The sequence below is a fragment of the Bubalus bubalis genome, chromosome 8 (genome assembly GCF_019923935.1).
Source record: "Bubalus bubalis isolate 160015118507 breed Murrah chromosome 8, NDDB_SH_1, whole genome shotgun sequence".
NCBI classification, from domain to species: Eukaryota; Metazoa; Chordata; class Mammalia; order Artiodactyla; family Bovidae; genus Bubalus; species Bubalus bubalis.
Window position 1 is genome coordinate 92892647 of NC_059164.1, and position 18351 is coordinate 92910997.

The 18351-nt window shown below is 42.2% G+C and overlaps 1 protein-coding gene and 1 long non-coding RNA gene across 3 annotated transcripts in view; one reads left to right on the forward strand and one right to left on the reverse strand.

Moving 5' to 3' along the window:
* STRIP2 (striatin interacting protein 2) overlaps positions 1 to 18351 on the forward strand; it is a 50027-nt gene that overhangs the window by 23728 nt on the left and 7948 nt on the right. For both annotated transcript variants that reach the window (XM_025291511.2, XM_025291512.2), the window contains exons 17-18: positions 1465 to 1565; positions 5216 to 5282. In XM_025291511.2, the coding sequence (XP_025147296.1) occupies positions 1465 to 1565; positions 5216 to 5282 (168 nt within the window). The remainder of the gene's footprint in view (positions 1 to 1464; positions 1566 to 5215; positions 5283 to 18351) is intronic.
* Positions 1263 to 5205, reverse strand: LOC123334797. Its single transcript, XR_006552931.1, has 4 exons — positions 4969 to 5205; positions 4738 to 4806; positions 4482 to 4652; positions 1263 to 1333 (listed from the first exon to the last, which is right to left on the reverse strand). It is a non-coding gene; the product is annotated as an uncharacterized LOC123334797 (long non-coding RNA).

Genomic DNA, 18351 nt, shown 5'->3' on the forward strand with positions numbered 1-18351 from the left:
AGCTTCTCATTCTTGCACAGAGGCTCTGCCCCATTCCTCCTGAGAAGTCAGAACCGAGCTTGCTGCTAAAACAGCAGGAGCTCAGTGCAGGGAGGCCCTGCAGAGTCTGTGTCCATGGCAGGTTCAACTGTACAACCTGGATATGTATCCACTTTAGTGCATTCAGAGACATCTTGTAGTGTGTTAGGGTACCCCGAGGACACACACTTCTTCTACCAATGTTTGCAGAGCAGCAGCAGGGCTGGGAGGAATAGGGAGGGATGAGTGAGAAATAGTGGTCCTAGTAGAAAGAGATCTGCGTGTGTGTGCTTCTGTCTGCTTCTCTTGGTGGGCAGTGTGTGGATCCACAGCCAGATGGGTGGGTGGCCTGATGGGCCTTGCCAGTACATGTCAGTGTGTCCTGACAAGGCTGCAGACATGTCTCAAACTAAAAGATGTTTCCCATCACTTGACAGTAGGTTTGTATTGGCTCCTGCACCTGAGGCTTTGCCAAATACCCTGATTCAGCTGCCAGGGAGAAGATATTTGAGCAGAAGAGAGAACTGGGCAATACAAGCTGACTCCTCACTTCTAACCACACACCTGGGGAGAGGGCAGCTGAGTGTGCTGCCATGGCTATTTTTTGGTGATCAGGAATCACTAAGAGCTAAGGGATTTAAAACACTGCAGTTCTGTGCTTTTTCAACCAGTTTCTACACTTAGAGTAGTTTAGATTCTGGAGACAAACTGTGTGTGATGCTCTTCAGTGTATCATGGGCAAAAGCCAGATGACACTGCCCCAGTAGGTCTTCTGGAAGCAAACCCCATCCAAATTCAAGAGAGCAAAGTGGAGCGCTATGTTCTATTGTTTAACCCACCAAAAAGATCTTGGACTTATTCTTAGTGCATTATCTGTTGACTGAAGGACTCTTGTTGATTCATTAAAATACTGATATTCTAAGTATAGGGGCTAGTCCAGTGAACCAGACCCACCCTGGAGCCCACACTCCAGTGGTTCATTTGGTTACCACGCACCGTATCCATCCTGACTGAGTGATGCCAACAGTTGCTGGGCTGCACCTGTTCCTGGCATATCCATCACAGTTGAAACCCTGTGAGCCAGAACTTTGGTATGGGAGGCAACTCCCTTGGGGAGCCTTCCTTTTCCTGTAGAGCTTAGGAACAAATCTCACAGCAATTCTTTCTGTTTATCTGGAGTGGGATTTTCTTTCTGGCTTGTGTACATTTTGTGCTTTTGGTCAGGCGCTTGCAACATACACACACTGCAGACTGTCCCCTTCTATGTAGGCTAGGCTGGCTGAAGATGGCTCTCCCCACGTCCCAGACAGGAAGACTGTTAACACAAGTGGACAGTGGATATTCTTAGGAATGGGTGTCAGAATTGTACTTGCCTCTTTATTTTTCATATAGACCTTCTGTTCTCCCCAAAATAAGCTTCCTTTCTGCTTTGATTTTTTAATTCAGTTTGAATATGTATCACAACATTTGGTGTTTGCCAACTGCATCCCCTTGATCCTGAAGTTCTTCAATCAAAATATCTTGTCCTACATCACTGCCAAAAACGGGTAAGGACTCTGGACAGGTTTATTTCAAAAGGCTGTTTGGGGATTGAGAAATTATTTTGTCTCTGAGCCGCCTTTCCATCCTCCCTGGTCCTTTCTGTCTTAGAGCTGTCACTGTTAAATTTAGTTTTCTTGAGGTATTACTGGTGGGGTGTATGCTTTGGCCTCTTCACAAAGATATTTGTAACTTAATAGTTTTGAAAACTAATGCCATAACTCAAAAGAAGCTGCACCGATAAATTTCAGCCCTGTGGATCCTTTCAGAAGGATCCAAAAATGTTATTTTGTGAAGCAGCTGGCTTGTCTGGCCAGCCCTGATTTTAGTATAAATCATAAATTGAATTAAATTTGTAAAGGGTTATACAGAATTTGTAATTTAAGGTAAACAATAGACCCTTACTTCGATAGATCAATTTGTAGTTTAAAAACTGCAGTATTTTCACATCCATTATTTCATTTAATCTCCTCATCAGTGCTAAGACATATCACAACAAGTTTTATTCCCATTTCTTCAGTTAGGAAACAAATTCAGAAAGGTTAATTGACTTATAAGGATAGCACACCAGAGAGACCCTTTAAGTAAGCAGAAGAGGCAGGGTTAAAACACAGTTGCTATGGCTTGCTCCAGCCAAGTGGGGACTTGGAGGGTTAACAGAGTAGGTCCTTGTTCCTCAGTTTGCTGCTTACACAAAAACCGGAAGCATGTTAATCAGTAAAGTTGACCAGAAGTGCTTTACCAGAGGCAAGGTTCCTAAAATAGAAGAAGGTTGACGTGACACTTGAGGTGGCTAGAGAGGGGCTAGGAGATGTTGGCCCCACAGTCAGCACTGCCAGAAACTCCACCCTGGAGAGACAGCCTACTTCTGTGTAGCTTAAAACACACACAGAACCCAAAGTCACAGGATCTGGATTCCTGACCTGGATCTGCCACTTTCTAGCTGTGTCATTTCAAGTGTAAGACACTGTGTTTCTCTGAGCCACAGTATCTTCATCTTTAAAGTGAGAATAATACCTACTCTGACTCTATCATAGACTTTTATAAGCATTAGTTAGGATAAACATACATGAGAGTGCTTTACTTTTCCTGTTTGGAGGAAGCACTAGAGAATGGGTTTATCCTCACTACAAAGAGACTTCTGCCCCTTAAAAATGGCACTTAAGACATGCTAGTTGCTCACCAGGGAAAACTGAAAGTGTCTGTGAGGCTGGGGAAGGGCCACAGCTTCATGAAGGCACCTGTGTGTGTCAGCTCACACAGAACGGGGATTTGTTAGGAGCAAATGGGTGGTTTATCAAACCTCGGACAGAGGTGCAACTCTGGGCCTCAAGGTCAGTCTGTAGCACACGGAACCCAGGGGGCCATGTGCCTCCAATCTGTGGCCACTCGGCCTCTGCACCTCCGCTCCAGCTTTTCCTCTCTCACTGACAAATAGCTTTGTCTGCTTCCTAAATCAGAATTTGCCTGCAATGCAGGAGACCCAGGTTCAATCCCTGCCTGGGTCGGGATGATGCCTTGGAGAAGGGAATGGCCACCCACTCTAGTATTCTTGCCTGGAAAATCCCATGGACAGAGGAGCCTGGCAAGCCACCTATAGTCCATGGGGTCACAAGAGAGTTGGACACAACTGAGCGACTAAGTGAAATATGTCTAAGCCACTTAGTGAAAATATGCCTACCTGAGCTAAACATGCTCCTGTACCACTTCAGAGACTGAATTGGCTCTTGATCCCTGTTCCACATGCTCAGGACTAGAGGTCTACCCTTGGATCAATAACTGTGGCTGAGGAGTGGGGTTCAGGAACTTGGTACCCCCGCACTGTGGGCCTAGAAGTAGGGGGCAGACAATTCAATAGGTGTCCTTCGGGTTCCATTTGGAGCTGGAAGAGTGGTAGTACCAAACTGCACTGTTTGCTGAGGTCAGCCTGGGTACAGGGTTCCTCTTATGTGTTACTTATGAGCTTTACTGTTGCATAATCTCAAGAACTTGAGCTCCTTCAGCTTGCTACTGCAGTTTCCTCATAGCTCTTACAATCTAGATATACTAGGAACTTGGAACTTTATGCCCCCTTAAGGTAGAATTTGGGCTTTGGTAGAATTTAGTACAATGAGATTGAAACAAATCCATCTTGGATTCCCCACCCTTATTTCCCAGTTGCCAGTACCTACTTTGCCATGGGGCTTTGTCAGTAGAAAGTGGGTAGATAAGTAGATGAGCCAGCCAGGAATCTTTAGCCTAACGGAGCAGTGTGAAACTGGCAACCCTGGGAGAACCTAGTAGGTACATCCACGGCCCTCTCCTCTCCTACCCTGATTCCCTTAGGTTATCTTTGGGGGTTTCTTGGACAAAGGTCAACATTTCTAGTCAAATAAATTGTTGCCTTTTGCTTGGATAGAAGTTTTGACTTTGAAATATAGAAGAGGTCCAAGGAGCCCCATATTCCTGTCTATATCCTATGCTTTGCCAACATCGTTTATCCATGTCCAGTTATTCTAACTGGAGTGGTTTGGTGTTTAAAATCTCATGGGAGTAAACTAATTAGCCTTCAATTAAAATAAATAAATTAAAAAAAAAAAAACCTCATGGGAGAAAAAAAAAAGGAACTTCCCTGGTAGTTCAGTGGTTAGGACTCCACACTTCCACTGCAGGGGGCACAGGTTTGATCCCTGGGTCAGGGAACTAAGATCCCACATGCCCCTCAGCCTGGCCAAAAAAGTTTGTGTTTTTTTTTTAAAGACAAACCTCATGGAATGTCAGAAGCAGAAAGAGCATTAGAGATTAGATTAGCTAGTCTAAATGCTGCATTGTACCCATGAAAAAGGGAGGAGGAAAGAAAGAGCTGTTAGCTGGAGTGGCTGGTGCCCCGTCATCATGCGGTGGTTCCTTCCCCTGCTGACTCATGCCTGTCTCCCTGGGCTCACCGCAGAGCCTCCAGCTCCCTTGCGGTCGGCCAGGGTCTCTTTTGGGAGCAGATGCGGTTACCATCCTTGAGCTACTAGATGGGCCCAGCTGCAGGAAGCTGCTCTGTCTCAGGCTTCCTCTTGGAGTGGCTTCTGTGGTTTTTCCCCAGAGGTCCTGGCTTTCAGAAACATCTGGTAAGACACAGGAGAGGTCTTCATTCTCACAGGTTGTTATTAACTTACTGACCAGAGACATATTAATACATCTTTTTGTTACCTTAACGTTACTGACTGGAGATGTTTCACTTCACTTTCATAACAAATCGCCAGCCACAGGCCTTAGTTTCTGCAAAAATCCTTCAGTCAATTATGTGTAAAGTGGGATGAGTTTGGGCAACATCTTTGGGCGCACAATTATATACACACAAATATACACTTAAACACAGAAACACAAATGCATACAAGCTTATGTATTTCTTTAAAGAACAGAAGAGAAATGTGGCTATACCGAGGCGCTTTCTCTGCTTTCTCTTGCCTCTGAAAGAACTCTGTCAGTCCTTCTCATGGCTATGAGGAGAGGAGACTGGATCTGTAGGTGCCTGGCACCAGAACCCTCAGTTTCAGCTGAAGTCACTAAGCAATTCTGGAAATAGATGGGGCTAGCTGAAGAGAAATAACCTCCTGCCCTTTCGGATGTAGCCATTTGCTGCCTTTGCCATTTACTTAAAGCCTGTTCTTATCTCTGCATCTTGCAGGATCTCAGTCCTGGATTACCCATGCTGTACCATCCAGGATTTGCCGGAGCTTACTACAGAGAGCCTGGTAAGCAAGTGGGGATTTGGTAGCCTTTGAAATTGCCATGTGGCAGAGGTTGGCATTTGCTCTTCCTTTTCTTTTCTAGCCCCCTCATGCCCTGTTTTGGGAGTCTTAGATGAATAAAAGCATATTGGCAAGAGCACAGAGGTAGTAGGGGCTTAGATTTGCTGACCCAGTCGAGAAAGATTTGGAAAAGCTGAGCATAGCATTTTGTAGAGAAAAGGGTCAGTGAAAAACACTAAGGAGGAGAGGGAATTTAGAAAGATAATGGGGCTGAAACTGAGTGTAAACAGCTGTTCTGAATGGCAGGTGCATCTCTGCTGCTCTAGCCTAATTGTCTTCTTTCTTCTGTGTCACAGGCTTGTCTCATTTTCATAAGGTTATATAAACCCTGGGTGTGTACTTCAGAAAATACTTGCCTGGGTCTTTCTGAGGCAAAATTCAATATGGCCACAGAAGGATGACCCAGAAAGTTTCTCATGCCAGAAGCAGTTCCAGGCAAATCAGAAAAGTCCCTCAGTCCTTCTGAATCCCCTGAAACTGACTGATAGGCAGCACGTTGAAATCAAGTATCTACCTCCTCATGTATTATTGCTGCAGCTCCTTCGGTGTGCCTAAGCCCATCCCCGTACCCTGTTGCACTGGAATTGTTCATCTGTATGTTTTTCCATTTGACTGAAAACTCCTTGAAGGAAGAGATAGTATCATCTTTCTTTTATGTCCCGAGTCTAGCACCATGTTCAGTACATGAAAGGAGCTTAATAAATGATCAAATGATGGCACCTGTGTGTGCCCCAACCCCTTGTCCCCAACTTTTAATACCTGCATAATGTCACATCAGAAAACTTCATTGTGCAAAAAGTACCTGTACCTTGTGTGGACAGGTTTTACAGAACTGTAAGGTTTGTGACTGGAGGGGACCTGAGAAGCATTTGGCCCAACCCCATATTTCAAAGATGAGAAACCTGAGGGTTGAAGTGACTTGTCAGGTCCACTCCTCATAGCCGACAGACCTTGAATGAGAGAAAGAGCCATGTCCTAAGACACCAAGTCTAGCACCTTTTTAAGCACCAGAGCAGAGATTCCCTGTCTTTTTTAGATATGGCCTCAGCAGAGAAGCAAGCTGGGAGCTTCTTACCTCTGCAGAGAGAGGTAATGAGTTGTCTAATCCTGTTTATGATGTTATTCAATCTTTAAAACAACTGTATGAGGTTGTCATCGGTGCTTTATAGGTGGAGAAGTTAAAAGTAGTTGAAAGTAAGGAGCCAGGATGGAGACATGCAGCCCCACCAATCAGACTGAAATGAGGACAGCCCTTTCGAACAGAAACAGTGGTGCACAGATAGCATTAAAGCTCTACTGTGAATAGGGTATTTCAAAACACAGTCGTCTTCTCAATCCCATAACTAGGGATTGATGGAAACTATACTTTTGTATCGGAGAAGGCGATAGCACCCCACTCCAGTACTCTTGCCTGGAAAATCCCATGGATGGAGGAGCCTGGTAGGCTGCAGTCCATGGGGTGGCTAAGAGTTGGACACGACTGAGCGACTTTACTTTCCCTTTTCATTTTCATGCATTGGAGAAGGAAATGGCAACCCACTCCAGTGTTCTTGCCTGGAGAATCCCAGGGATGGGGAAGGCTGCGTCTGTGGGGTTGCACGACTGCACGACTGAAGCGACTTGAGCAGCAGCATACTTTTATATATCTTCCGATTAACCTTTTGGGATATGAACATAAAATTATTAAAATAATTGTTATGCCTCTGAGAAGACTGTGGTTATCTAAGAGGGGGTGAAAGCATGTACCTTTTCATAATGAAAAACAGATTTCATGCTAGGTGTTCTTATTCTTTCTGTGAAGCTACAGTGGCACCTGGTGGTTTCATTTGGTAACCACAGATTTTTTTATTTTTTTATTTTTTAGAAGTACTTCCCTGAGCCCAGTCATGGACTTAACTAGATAGTTTACTTCACATAGATCCTCAATACAGTGGTTTGTTTGTCTACACTAATGGCTTCTGTCCTTAGGACTAGTGTTTAATTGAGTAAGATTTATCTCTTTTTTTCAGGCTCAGTGAATTAATTGTAAGCACAGCATACTGGCGTTTTAAGTACATAGTATTTTCTTTAAATAACATTTCAAGTCCCCCCTCCCCATGACTTTAAAATCGATATATATTGAAGAAAATTGAGGAAATACAGAAAAATACGGGAAAGAAAATAAAAATACCCTTAGTAAACTATTTGCATCTGTGCATGCTTGTGCGCATGCTCATTTGCCCAGTCGTGTCCGACTCTTTGCGACCCTATGGACTGTAGCTGGTCAGGCTCCTCTGTCCATGGGATTCCCCAGGCAAGAATACTGGAGTGGATTGCCATGCCCTCCTCTAGGGAATTTTCCCGACCCAGGGATCCAACCCATGTCGCTTACATCTCCTGCATTGGCAGGTGGGTTCTTTACCACTAGCACCGCCTGGGAAGCCCAAACTACTTGTATATAACCAACGTTAATATTTGGTTGCAATTAACCAAATATCTGGAGAAGGCAATGGCACCCCATTCCAGTACTCTTGCCTGGAAAATCCCATGGACAGAGGAGCCTGGAAGGCTGCAGTCCATGGGGTCGCTGAGGGTCAGACACGACTGAGCGACTTCACTTTCACTTTTCACTTTCATGCATTGGAGAAGGAAACGGCAACCCACTCCAGTGTTCTTGCCTGGAGAATCCCAGGGACGGGGGAGCCTGGTGGGCTGCCGTCTCTGGGGTCTCACAGAGTCCGACACGACTGAAGTGACTTAGCAGCAGCAGCAGCAACCATATATCAGAGGGTAAAGCGTCTGCCTACAATGCGGGAGACCCGGGTTCAATCCCTGGGTTGGGAAGATCCCCTGGAAAAGGAAATGGCAACCCACTCCAGTACTCTTGCCTGGAAAATCCCATGGACTGAGAAGCCTGGTAGGCTACAGTCCATAGGGTTGCAAAGAGTCGGACACGACTGAGCGACTTCACTTTCACTTTCATATATATATATATATATATATATTCACTCATACACACACATATTTAAGAAAATAAGGACTTTACATGTTTCCATTCACATAGCTGCACATAATATTCCACTACTTAATTTTTTTAAAAAATGATTGTTTCATACTATTATTCGGCATTTATTACAGTGTTCTTCCTATAAATCCAAAATGAACATCCTTGCACATGAATCTTTGACCTTATCTCTGATTACTTCCTTAAGATAGATTTCTAGAAGTGGAGTTACTTGGCTAAGGTAGTCTTGATTCATATTTTTTCAGTTTTCTGAGTTTGAACTGAGTTCAACCTCTTTTGGAACTCTAACTACATATATGCTGCTGCTAAGTCGCTTTAGTTGTGTCCGACTGTGTGACCCCATAGACGGCAGCCCACCAAGCTCCGCCGTCCCTGGGGTTCTCCAGGCAAGAACACTGGAGTGGGTTGCCATTTCCTTCTCCAAACTACATATATAATGGGCATGAAATAAAGGCAAAGTTAGTGGCACATTAATTTCTAAATTCTCATTTTGTAAAAATATCTAGCTCTGCAATAGGCCATCTTTACCTATGTAATGAACAGTTTCCTCACTCCCTGGCACAGGAAGGCTTATAGTTTCTAAATTTCCAAAAGTCTATGTTCAAATTCAATGCACTAAACTAGGAAAAAATTAAAATTAAATCCAAAATATAAGAGAAGGATGATGTACATATGACTGTATGGAAGTTAGGTGTGATCTTTGGAAAGAGGTTGCTAGCGAAGGCAGGGGGTATGGCCTCCCTCAACAAGTATTGTAGGATGTTCAGCGTCTGGGTGGTGGTTTTGAGCAATGGTATGAAAAATAGGTATGTAACATGATGCTTTAGGAGTGAAATATATTAGATCTTTTATATTTATTAATATCCTTTTAATTTTATGTATACTTTATAACATGTTATTACAATAATACATTTATAATTTCTAAATAAACATACATTATATTTTGAAGTCAATGAGTATCAGAGCTAGAAGTTTCTTAGTATTTTGCCCAGTCTTACCCTCTGCTCATAAAGAAACAGGTGGAGTGGTGAAGTGTTATCCAAAGCAGAGGGTCAGAATGTACATGACCTGGCCATTTGCAAAGAAATATTTGACATTTCGTTTTAGATCAAGCAAGTGAAATTAAGTTCTTTTGAAAAAAAAAATTATTTATTTTAGGCTGCGTTGGGGCTTTCTTTAGTTTCGGCGAGTTGGAACTACTCTCTGGTTGTGGTGTGCAGGCTTCTCATTGCAGTGGCTTGTCTAGTTGCAGAGCACAGGCTCCAGACCTTGGGCTCAGGAGTTGCAACTCCTAAGCTCTAGAGCACAGGCTCAGTAATTGTGGTGCACGGGCTTAATTGTCCCATGGCATGTGGGATCTTTCCAGACCAGGGATTAAACCTGTGTCCCCTGCATTGGCAGGCAATTTCTTAACCACTGGACCACCAAGGAAGGCCTAAGTTAATTCTTAAAAGGTACTTCATCACGAAATTCCTCAAATTTGGGTTTGATTTATATTCAGAAATATCTATACAAATATCTTCATATCACTTAAATTTATATGCTTGATCCTTTCATCTATCTCTATTATTTTCTCTTTTTCTGTATTAGTTTCTAACCCAGATATTTACAGATATTCCAGAAGATTTTTGTGTTATTGTTTTCATTTTTATTTATGTTCAGGTATTAAGGTCTCTGGAGAAGGCAATGGCACCCCACTCCAGTACTCTTGCCTGGAAAATCCCATGGACAGAGGAGCCTGGAAGGCTGCAGTCCATGGGGTCGCTGAGGGTCAGACACGACTGAATGACTTCACTTTCACTTTTCACTTTCATGCATTGGAGAAGGAAAGGGCAACCCACTCCAGTGTTCTTGCCTGGAGAACCCCAGGGACGGGGGAGCCTGGTGGGCTGCCATCTATGGGGTCGCACAGAGTTGGACACGACTGAAGTGACTTAGCAGCATTAAGGTCTCTAGCATTCCTTTTAGACATTATTTAGCCAGTGATTTATGACCTCTTTAAAAAAGTCTTTGTTTTTACATTCACTGTCACTATTTAAAACCAACAATGCAATTAGCATTATTGTTTCTCTATTCTAGATCAAATGTGAACATATCATAAGGTATACATCCATTTTCCATGAGGTATTTATACAAAAGAAGGACCATGGATAAATGGTGGGTTGTTTTTTTGTTTGTTTTGTTTTTGCTTTTTTTTTTTTTTTTTCAATTTTCCTGGTTGTCACCCTTTCTGTAATGAGTGCTAGGTGTTTTTTTGTTTTTTTTTTAACTCACATTCCCAGATCCCTCCTCAAAGCACAAATAGTTTGCTAAAGCTTCCCAGATGACTTTGAAATTTTCTTTTCTTTTCCTCCATACCTCCTCACATCACTTTGAAGAATAATAACTCTTATTATACCTAGATCTAGGTCCTTAATCTAGCAGGAACTTAATTGTCAGAAATTCATATGATAAAGTTATTCTAAAACAATGTGGGAAAAGAAGATGTAAGCTAATAATAGGATTTCATTTTCAGTTATGTGAACCATAATAAATTAAAAGAATCATTTACCAAGAAATGACTATTATTATGAATTTTCAATCACTAAGTATTATAACTTCGCAAATATTTTTGCAAATAGGTCCAAATAACTGCAGGATTGATATGGCATGAAAAACCCGAGTTTGTAATACAGAAAAGGCAGACAGACTGGGCTTTGCCACTACAGCTTTAAGTGATCTTGAGCAAGTTTCCTGTAGGCTGTAGGAGTTTCATCTATAAAAGAAAGAGAGGTTAGAATTAGATGAGCATCAGCTTTCCTTAGGCTATAGACTTCTAGATTCATTATAAAACAGATAAGTTACTATTAATAATTTCAATTTCTTGCCTGAGGGAAGACAAAGACACAGAGAACTGCCCCTTTATAAAGGATTTAAATTTCCCAAAGGTGCAACTCTCTTTCTCCAAGCTCACCCATGAGCCTTTCCACATGTATTTTTCCTTTCAGTAAACTTTTTACTCTTTAAAAAAATAAACAATTTCAGTTTCTCAATGAAGAGCTGGTTTTCAATTTGAAAGTAGTGTCATCACTTCGGGACTTTAATAAGCTGTTAAGGATCTTCCCTGGTGGTCCAGTGGCTAAGACTCCCAATGCAGGGGGCCTGGGTTTGATCCCTGGTCAGGGAACTAGATCCCACATGCTGCAACTAAAGATCCTGAGTGCTGTAACTAGACCCAGCAGAGCCAAATACATAAATATTTTTAAAAGAGAAAAAAAAAAAAACCTGTTGAGAAGGTTTGAGTTAGATTATATTTAACACTTTGCAGCATTACTTTAAAGGCTCAGTCACTCCCCTTTAAGGCAGGAAACCTCACTGTTTTGTTGTTGTTGGTTTTGCTTGTTTGAAGTAAGAATTACAGTAGGACATAAGAAAGAGCTTCTCTACCATTAGGTCTGAAAGACTCTGAGAAAGTATGAGGTCAAACCATATTTTCTTTTAGTAATTATGTCTGGAATTCCTTAAGTGCGATCAGAAGATGAATAGTAACTAAAGACAGAATGTTAGAATTCGGTGAGTACTGGAAATCTAGGTTTAAGCCCTGGTTTGGGCGCTTACCATGTGACCTTAGCCAAACCGCCTTCCTCTTTCTGGGTCTCAGGTTTTGCTTCTATGGATAACAGAATTGGACTAGAACAGTCTCTTTCAGTGCTCAGATTCTTACCAATCTGATCTCAGTACGAAAGGAAGAAACACTCTGTTCTTCCTTTCCTCATGAGTTAATTATCCACTTAATTGGCGTAAGCCTGGGTTTTTGTTTGGCTTGGCTCACTCAGCTGTGGATGGATCTTTGAGAACAGAACCCTTGTGCCTTAGAAATGCTCTGAAAGGGTAGGATGTGATTGCTGAACTGAATCTTCAGACCAAAGGTGTATGCAAATATTTATTTGTGAGAGTGGAACATGGGCAAATACTTTTTTTTAATTTTAGCTGGCTGGAAGTGAGTTAAGCTCTTGCTTTGAATACTGTTAAGTACCAGGAACAGGAGAATATAGCCAGCCAAGTGCTGCTGTTCACAAAATATATCCCCCCCAACAGAAGTTTGCATCTTACTTAATATGCTGAGTTCTTAAAAAAAGAAAGAAAGGTGACCTGCCTTAAATGAACATTAAAAAATCTTCAAGACCAGCAAATCTAGAGATTTCCCTGGTGGTCCAGTGGTTAAGACTCTGCCCTTACACTGCAGGGGGTGTGGGTTCGATCCTTGGTCAGGAAAATAAGACCCCACATGCCACGCTGTGCAGCCAGAAAATAAATAGAATAACAGGGCTTTAAAAAAAAAAAAAAAAGGACAGACAGACTGGCAAATCCAAATAGGTACTCACAGAGCTAAAGGCTTTCTGGAAAAAAAGATAATTTGTTGGGTTGGAAGAAGGGAGAAGGCTTGGGCAAGGCTCTGACAAAGCAGATAAGCCTGAGCGAGCCGCTGACCAGTATGTGTGCTTTCGATGCCCGCTCCATGATGCCAGAAGTGGGCCTACTTACAGACATCAGGGAAGCGTCATTAGAAGGAAAGCAGAGCAAGGCCCTGGGCAGGTGAGACTGCCTTCAGAGGGAGCTAGCGCAGCTCGCAGGACTCCTGAGACTCAGCTCTCAGGAAAAGGCAGCCACAGTCAACATTCTGTCACTCAAAGCTTTTTAACTTTTAAGCCAACTGGAGAAGGTAAGCCACAGAATTACTGAATGGTCAGAGCTAAAATGATCTTAAAGGTTATCTTAGTTCAACCTCTTATAGGAAACAGGGAAATTACTTGCCTGAGATGATACAGCCAGGGTCAAAGCCAGGACCCAGGTGTCCTGGTGTCTATTCCAGGGCTGCTTCTACAAGACCAGGCCTAAGGAACGCAAGGCTTTTATGCATATTAGAAGTCAGGATAAAGGAAGCTCACAATGGAAATATACTTACTTCCCCCATATGTTTTTTTGTTTCACTGTTTATTTTAAAAAATAAACATATAAAAGTCTGTCTCCTCTGTTAGCCACACAAGATGTAACATCTATAAAACCTGATCTGCTTTTTGGGCAAGCCAGATTAGCTAATGCACCTGAGTGGAAACTCCCACGGAAGTTTCTTTTAGAACAAAACAGGTGGTTTTCATGGGACCGGTTCTAAACACAATATCAAACATTTGCTAGAGGAAAGAAACTGTTATTGTTATTTTGACCGCCGCATGTGGCTTGCATGATCTTGGTCTCCCTTGCATGATCTCCCTGACCCAAGATCGAACCTGGGCCCCTGTAGTAAACATGTCAAGTCCTAACCACTGGACCACCAGGGAACATCCTGGGAGAACATTATTTCTAAACAATATTTCTGAAAAGTTTCCCCGCAACTTCTTGATCCTCAGTATTATTTATTTTTAGGAGAGCCTAATATCCTTACAGGTGTTGGCTGTTCATCTCAGAGTTGATATATGTCTACCTTGCTTGCTTCAAATTCATTTGTGTGTGTTGGGGGGTAATCTCCCACTCACCAGAAAGCAGTTGACTTCTGCTCATTCCTCACTTCTACATTCTCCTCTCACACTGAAGACTTGAGGAACTTCCAAGGTGTTAGTTTGACCACCATATGTGTTAACTGATTCATGTAGCTTCTCATACCAATATATATTTACGAGCCCCAGAATCCATAAAGACTCTTATTTTTGTCCCTGAAAGATGTTGCTGTGAGTAATTACCTGTTTCTGATCTGACATCCATCTGGTTGGTGCTCACAAGCTATCAAGAAACAGTCAAGAGAAACACCTGGTTCAAATTAACCATCTGCCATTTTTCCAACCATGCTAGAGAATTAAGTAATTTACTGCAATATGGTTTGATAAAGGAGGGCAGAGGTTGATTTTTTTTTAATTAACTGTAATGAATATCAGATCCATCCAATACTGTTTGAAATCTGCCAGAATAATTCTTGGCAATTACCAATATAGCTTACATAAATGCAAAGTATATGGGGGTAAAATTCTGTCATTTCTTTTCTGACCCTAAAGCAGAAAGCTACATGAGAAATCTTGCTCAAGTGATATTCCTATGTTCATATATCATCTTTCTAACCAGTACTTGCTCTCAGTACAGTCTTCCAGGATTGTGTCTTCCAGCTGTGTGTTTTCAGAGGAAGGATACTGCATGCCTTGAGGAGAAGGGAGGATGTGAGGAGTGGGACGGAAAGGAGGTAGCATTTCATATGGAAGGCTTCACTTGAACTGACCAACCATGACTTCCAGACTCTGGGAAGGAAAGCCTTGTAGGTGTTGAGATAATGATTGTTGTTGTTCAGTCACTAAGTCCTATTCAGCTCTTTGCAACCCCATGGATACCAGGCTTCCCTGTTCTTCACTGTCTCCCAGAGTTTGCTCAAATTCATGTCCATTGAGTCAGTTATGCTATCCAACCATCTCATCTTCTGCACCCTCTTCTTTTTCCTTCAGTCTTTCCCAGCATCAGAGTCTTTTCCAGTGAGTTGATTCTTCATATCAGGTGGCCAAAGTAAGTATTGGAGCTTCAGCTTCAACATCAGTCTTTCCAATGAATATTCACGGTTGATTTCCTTTAGGATTGACTGGTTTGATCTCCTTGCCATCCAATGAACTCTCAAGAGTCTTCTCTAGCACTACAATTCAATAGCATCAGTTTTTTGGCACTCAGCCTTCTTTATGGTCCAGTTCTCACATCTGTACATGACTATGGGAAAAACCTTAGCTTTAACTATATGGATCTTTGTTGGCAAAGTGATGTCTCTGCTTCTTTAATATGCTAAGTTTGTCATAGCTTTTCTTCCAAGGAGCAAGCATCTTTCAAATTCATGGCCTCAGTCACTGTCAGCAGTGATTTTGGAGCCCAAGAAAATAAAGTCTGTCACTGTTTCCACTTTTCCCTCTTCTATTTGACAAGAAGTGATGGGACTGGATGCCATGATCTTAGTTTTTTGAATGTTGAGTTTCAAGCCAGCTTTTCATCCTCCTCTTTCACCCTTATCAAGAGGCTGTAGGCTGTTTAGTTTCTCTTCACTTTCTGCCGTTAGAGTGGTATCATCTGCATATCTGATGATATCAGCCTGTGATTCATCCTGGCAATCTTGATTCCAGCCTATGATTCATCCAGCCCAGCATTTCACATGATGTACTGTTCATATAAATTAAATAAACGAGATGACAATATGCAGCCTTGTCATACTCTTTTCCTGGTTTTCAACTAGTCAGTTGTTCCATATATGGTTCTAACTGTTCCTTCATGATCTTCATACAGGTTTCTCAGGAGACAGGTAAGGTGGTTTGTATTCCCATCTTTTTAAGAACTTTCCACAATTTGTTGTGATCCACACAGTCAAAGGATTTAGCATAGTCAATGAAGCAGAAGTAGATGTTTTTCTGGAATTGCTTTGCTTTTTCTGTGTTGTAGTGGATGTTGGCAATTTGAGCTTTGGTATCTCTGCCTTTTCTAAACCCAGTTTGTACATCTAGACGTTCTAGTTCACATACTGCTGAAGCCTAGCTTGAAAGATTTTTAGCATAACCTTCCTGGCATTCAAAATGAAAGCAATTGTATGATAGTTTGAACATTTTTTGGCATTGCCCTTCTTTAGGATTGGAATGAAAACTGACCTTTTCCAGTCTTGTGACCATTGATGAATTTTCCAAATTTGCTGATATATTGAGTGCAGCACTTTAACAGAATCATCTTTCAGTTCAGTTCAGTTCAGTCACTCAGTCGTGTCCGACTCTTTGCGACCCCATGAATCACAGCACGCCAGGCCTCCCTGTCCATCACCAACTCCCGGAGTTCACTCAGACTCACATCCATCGAGTCAGTGATGCCATCCAGCCATCTCATCCTCTGTCGTCCCCTTCTCCTCCTGCCTCCAATCCCTCCCAGCATCAGAGTCTTTTCCAATGAGTCAACTCTTCACATGAGGTGGCCAAAGTACTGGAGTTTCAGCTTTAGCGTCATTCCTTCCAAAGAAATCCCAGGGCTGATCTCCTTCAGAGTGGACTGGTTGGATCTCCTTGCAGTCCAAGGGACTCTCAAGAGTCTTCTCCAACACCACAGTTCAAAAGTATCAATTCTTCGGTGCTCAGCTTTCTTCACAGTCCAACTCTCACATCCATACATGACCACTGGAAAAACCATAGCCTTGACTAGACGGACCTTTGTTGGCAAATTAATGTCTCTGCTTTTCAATATGCTATCTAGGTTGGTCATAACTTTTCTTCCAAGGAGTAAGAGTCTTTTAATTTCATGGCTGCAGTCACCCTCTGCAGTGATTTTGGAACCAAAAAAAATAAAGTCAACCACTGTTTCCACTGTTTCCCCATCTATTTCCCATGAAGTAATGGGACCAGATGCCATGATCTTTGTTTTCTGAATGTTGAGTTTTAAGCCAACATTTTCACTCTCCTCTTTCACCTTCATCAAGAGGCTTTTGAGTTCCTCTTCACTTTCTGCCATAAGGGTGGTGTCATCTGCATATCTGAGGTTATTGATATTTCTCCTGGCAGTCTTGATTCCAGCTTGTGTTTCTTCCAGCCCAGAGTTTCTCATGATGTACTGTGCATATAAGTTAAGTAAGCAGGGTGACAATATACAGCCTTGACATACTCCTTTTCCTATTTGGAACCAGTCTGTTGTTCCATGTCCAGTTCTAACTGTTGCTTCCTGACCTGCATACAAATTTCTCAAGCAGCAGGTCAGGTGGTCTGGTATTCCCATCTCTTTCATAATTTTCCACAGTTTGTAGTGATCCACACAGTCAAAGGTTTTGGCATAGTCAATAAAGCAGAAATAGATGTTTTTCTGGAACTCTCTTGCTTTTTCCATGATCCAGCGGATGTTGGCAATTTGGTCTCTGGTTCCTCTGCCTTTGCTAAAACCAGCTTGAACATCTGGAAGTTCATGGTTCACGTATTGCTGAAGCCTGGCTTGGAGAATTTTGAGCATTACTTTACTAGTGTGTGAGATGAGTGCAATTGTGCGGTAGTTGGAGCATTCTTTGGCATTGCCTTTCTTTGAGCTTAGAATGAAAACTGACCTTTTCCAGTCCTGTGGCCACTGCTGAGTTTTCCAAATTTGCTGGCATATTGAGTGCAGCACTTTCACAGCATCATCTTTCAGGATGTGAAATAGCTCCACTGGAATTCCATCACCTCCACTAGCTTTGTTCGTAGTGATGCTTTCTAAGGCCCACTTGACTTCACATTCCAGGATATCTGGCTCTAGATGAGTGATCACACCATCATGATTATCTGGGTCGTGAAGATCTTTTTTGTACAGTTCTTCTGTATATTCTTGCCACCTCTTCTTAATATCTTCTGCTTCTGTTAGGTCCATACCATTTCTGTCCTTTATCGAGCCCATCTTTGCATGAAATGTTCCTTTGGTATCTCTAATTTTTTTGAAGAGATCTCTAGTCTTTCCCATTCTGTTGTTTTCCTCTATTTCTTTGCATTGATCGCTGAGGAAGGCTTTCTTATCTCTTCTTGCTATTCTTTGGAACTCTGCATTCAGATGCTTATATCTTTCCTTTTCTCCTTTGCTTTTCACTTCTCTTCTTTTCACAGCTATTTGTAAGGCCTCCCCAGACTGGGGATGGTCTTGATCCCTGTCTCCTGTACAATGTCACGAACATGACAAGGCATCATCTTTAGGATTTGAAATAACTCAGGTGGAATTCTATCACCTCCACTTACTTTGTTCGTATTAATGCTTCCTAAGGCCCACTTGACTTTAGGCTCCAGGATGTCTGGCTCTAGGCACACCATTGTGGTTATCCAGGTAATTAAGACCTTTTTTGTGTAGTTTTTCTGTGTTTTTTGACCACCTCTTCTTAATTCCTTTTGCTTCTCTTAGGTCCTTACCATTTATTTCCTTTTATCGTGCTCATCCTTGCATGAAATGTTCCCTCGATAGCTCAAGTTTTCCTGAAGAGCTCGCTAGTCTTTCCCATTCTGTTGTTTTCCTCTAGGTCTTTGCATTATT